Source organism: Plasmodium reichenowi, chromosome 13, assembly GCF_001601855.1.
Source record: "Plasmodium reichenowi strain SY57 chromosome 13, whole genome shotgun sequence".
Taxonomy (NCBI): Eukaryota; Apicomplexa; class Aconoidasida; order Haemosporida; family Plasmodiidae; genus Plasmodium; species Plasmodium reichenowi.
The window spans coordinates 397,671-399,445 of NC_033658.1; the positions used below are offsets into that span (position 1 = coordinate 397,671).

Sequence of the window (1,775 nt, forward strand, 5' to 3'; positions counted from 1 at the left end):
ATATTATTATTATTATTATTATTATTATTATTATTATTATTTTTTTTTTTTTCTTTTTTCATTTTTTTGTGCCATGTACCTGTTAAATTTTTCATATTTTATATTATTTATTTTATTTTTTTTGTTTTTCTTTATTTCCCCCCCTTTTTTTTTAAAAACAACTTTTATTAACAAATGGGAGAAATTTGTTTGAAAATATTAATGACCCATAGGATGGATATAGAGGATCATTCTTTAAATTGTTTTTTTCATAAGCATTATGTTCATACTTCTTATTTGTACTATAAGATTCTTTATGGTAGTAATCAAATATATTCATTGTTGGAAAATTTTGAGATGAAGGAACGATAAAAAGATATGGAGGATCTAACTTAAATTTTCTATTCATTAATAAGGGCGTTGTACATTTTGTAAGACATAATTCACATTTTCTTTTTTTATTTTGTTTTTTTAAATATAATTCAACATATTTATTTTGAACCTGATCAAATGTCCTTTTCATATTCCATGAGATATATAACCATGGGTCCCCAAAATTAACATCATAATAATTTATATAATAATCTAATTGCTTATCATCTTCTTGTGTCCAAGGTTTATTTTCATTTTCTAAAGGAGGCGCTTGGAAATTTTTAACAAAATCATCATATGAATCTTCTGGATATAAACCATAATTATATTTATTTATATATTTCCATAACTTTCTTCTTTGTTCATTAGTTAAACAATCTATAAGAAATAATTCTTTTGGTGTTATTGTAACAAATTCTTTCCAGCTTTTAAAGCATTTCTCAATTTCATCAATATTTTCTCCAATTTCAATCCTTTCCAAAAATGTTCTTATATCCCAATTCTTAGGAGGATCCTTAGCGCACATTTTTAGCAACTCCCTTTTTTCATTTTCTATCTCTTCGCTCTTCTGCCTTCTCAAATGTTGTCTGAACAATTTCAAATCAAAAAACCGTCTCTTTTTCTTAATAAGTGGTCCTAAAAAGAAAAAGTTTCACAAATAAGGGAAAAAAAAAAAAAAATATATATATATATATATATATAACATATATTATATTGGAAATAATCAACATATATATATATATATATATATATATATATATATATATATATTTATATATATGTATATTTTTTTTTTATTTTTATTTTTATTTGTACCTGTGTCATCGCAATTTTTACGATGAGATGATGTATGTAAAAATCTCAGCTTTTCAAAACTTCTATTTAGTAATTTCTTCATTAAACTGTTCACCTAATTCTTTTTACTTTCAACTATTTATTTTTAAAAAAAAATAAATAGATGTTGCATACAATTCGGATATATATCACACATAACTTTAATAATATACCATAAATGGGGAAAAAAAAAAAAAATAATAAAATACATACATATATGTATATATATATATATTATGTAATACTCATATCTACAAAATAATATAAAATATATTCATTATATATATATATATATATATATGTTTTATATCTGTCAGTTGTTATTTTATTTTATTTTATTTTTTTATGAACAATTCAGAAAAAAAAGTAAAGCTAGCCATTCCTTCTATATAAAGTAACCCCAATTTTTTTTTTTTTTTTTTTTTTTTTTTTTTTTTTTTTAATATTTAAAAAATTAAAATTAAAAAATTTATATATAAGTAAAAAAAAAAAAAAAAAAAATTTTGTTTTTTTTTTTTTAATTAATAATAAAAAAAAAATATATATATATATATATATATATATATATATATATATATATATATATATTA

At 19.3% G+C, this 1,775-nt stretch overlaps 1 protein-coding gene across 1 annotated transcript; it reads right to left on the reverse strand.

Annotated features, from left to right (window-relative positions):
- Nucleotides 1-151: 151 nt before the first annotated feature.
- Nucleotides 152-1,249, reverse strand: PRSY57_1308800 (hypothetical protein; the record flags this gene model as incomplete). Its single annotated transcript, XM_012909024.2, has 2 exons — nucleotides 152-987; nucleotides 1,168-1,249. 2 exons carry the CDS (start codon nucleotides 1,247-1,249, stop codon nucleotides 152-154), a joined length of 918 nt encoding a protein of 305 aa, XP_012764478.2.
- Between the last annotated feature and the right edge of the window lie 526 nt (nucleotides 1,250-1,775).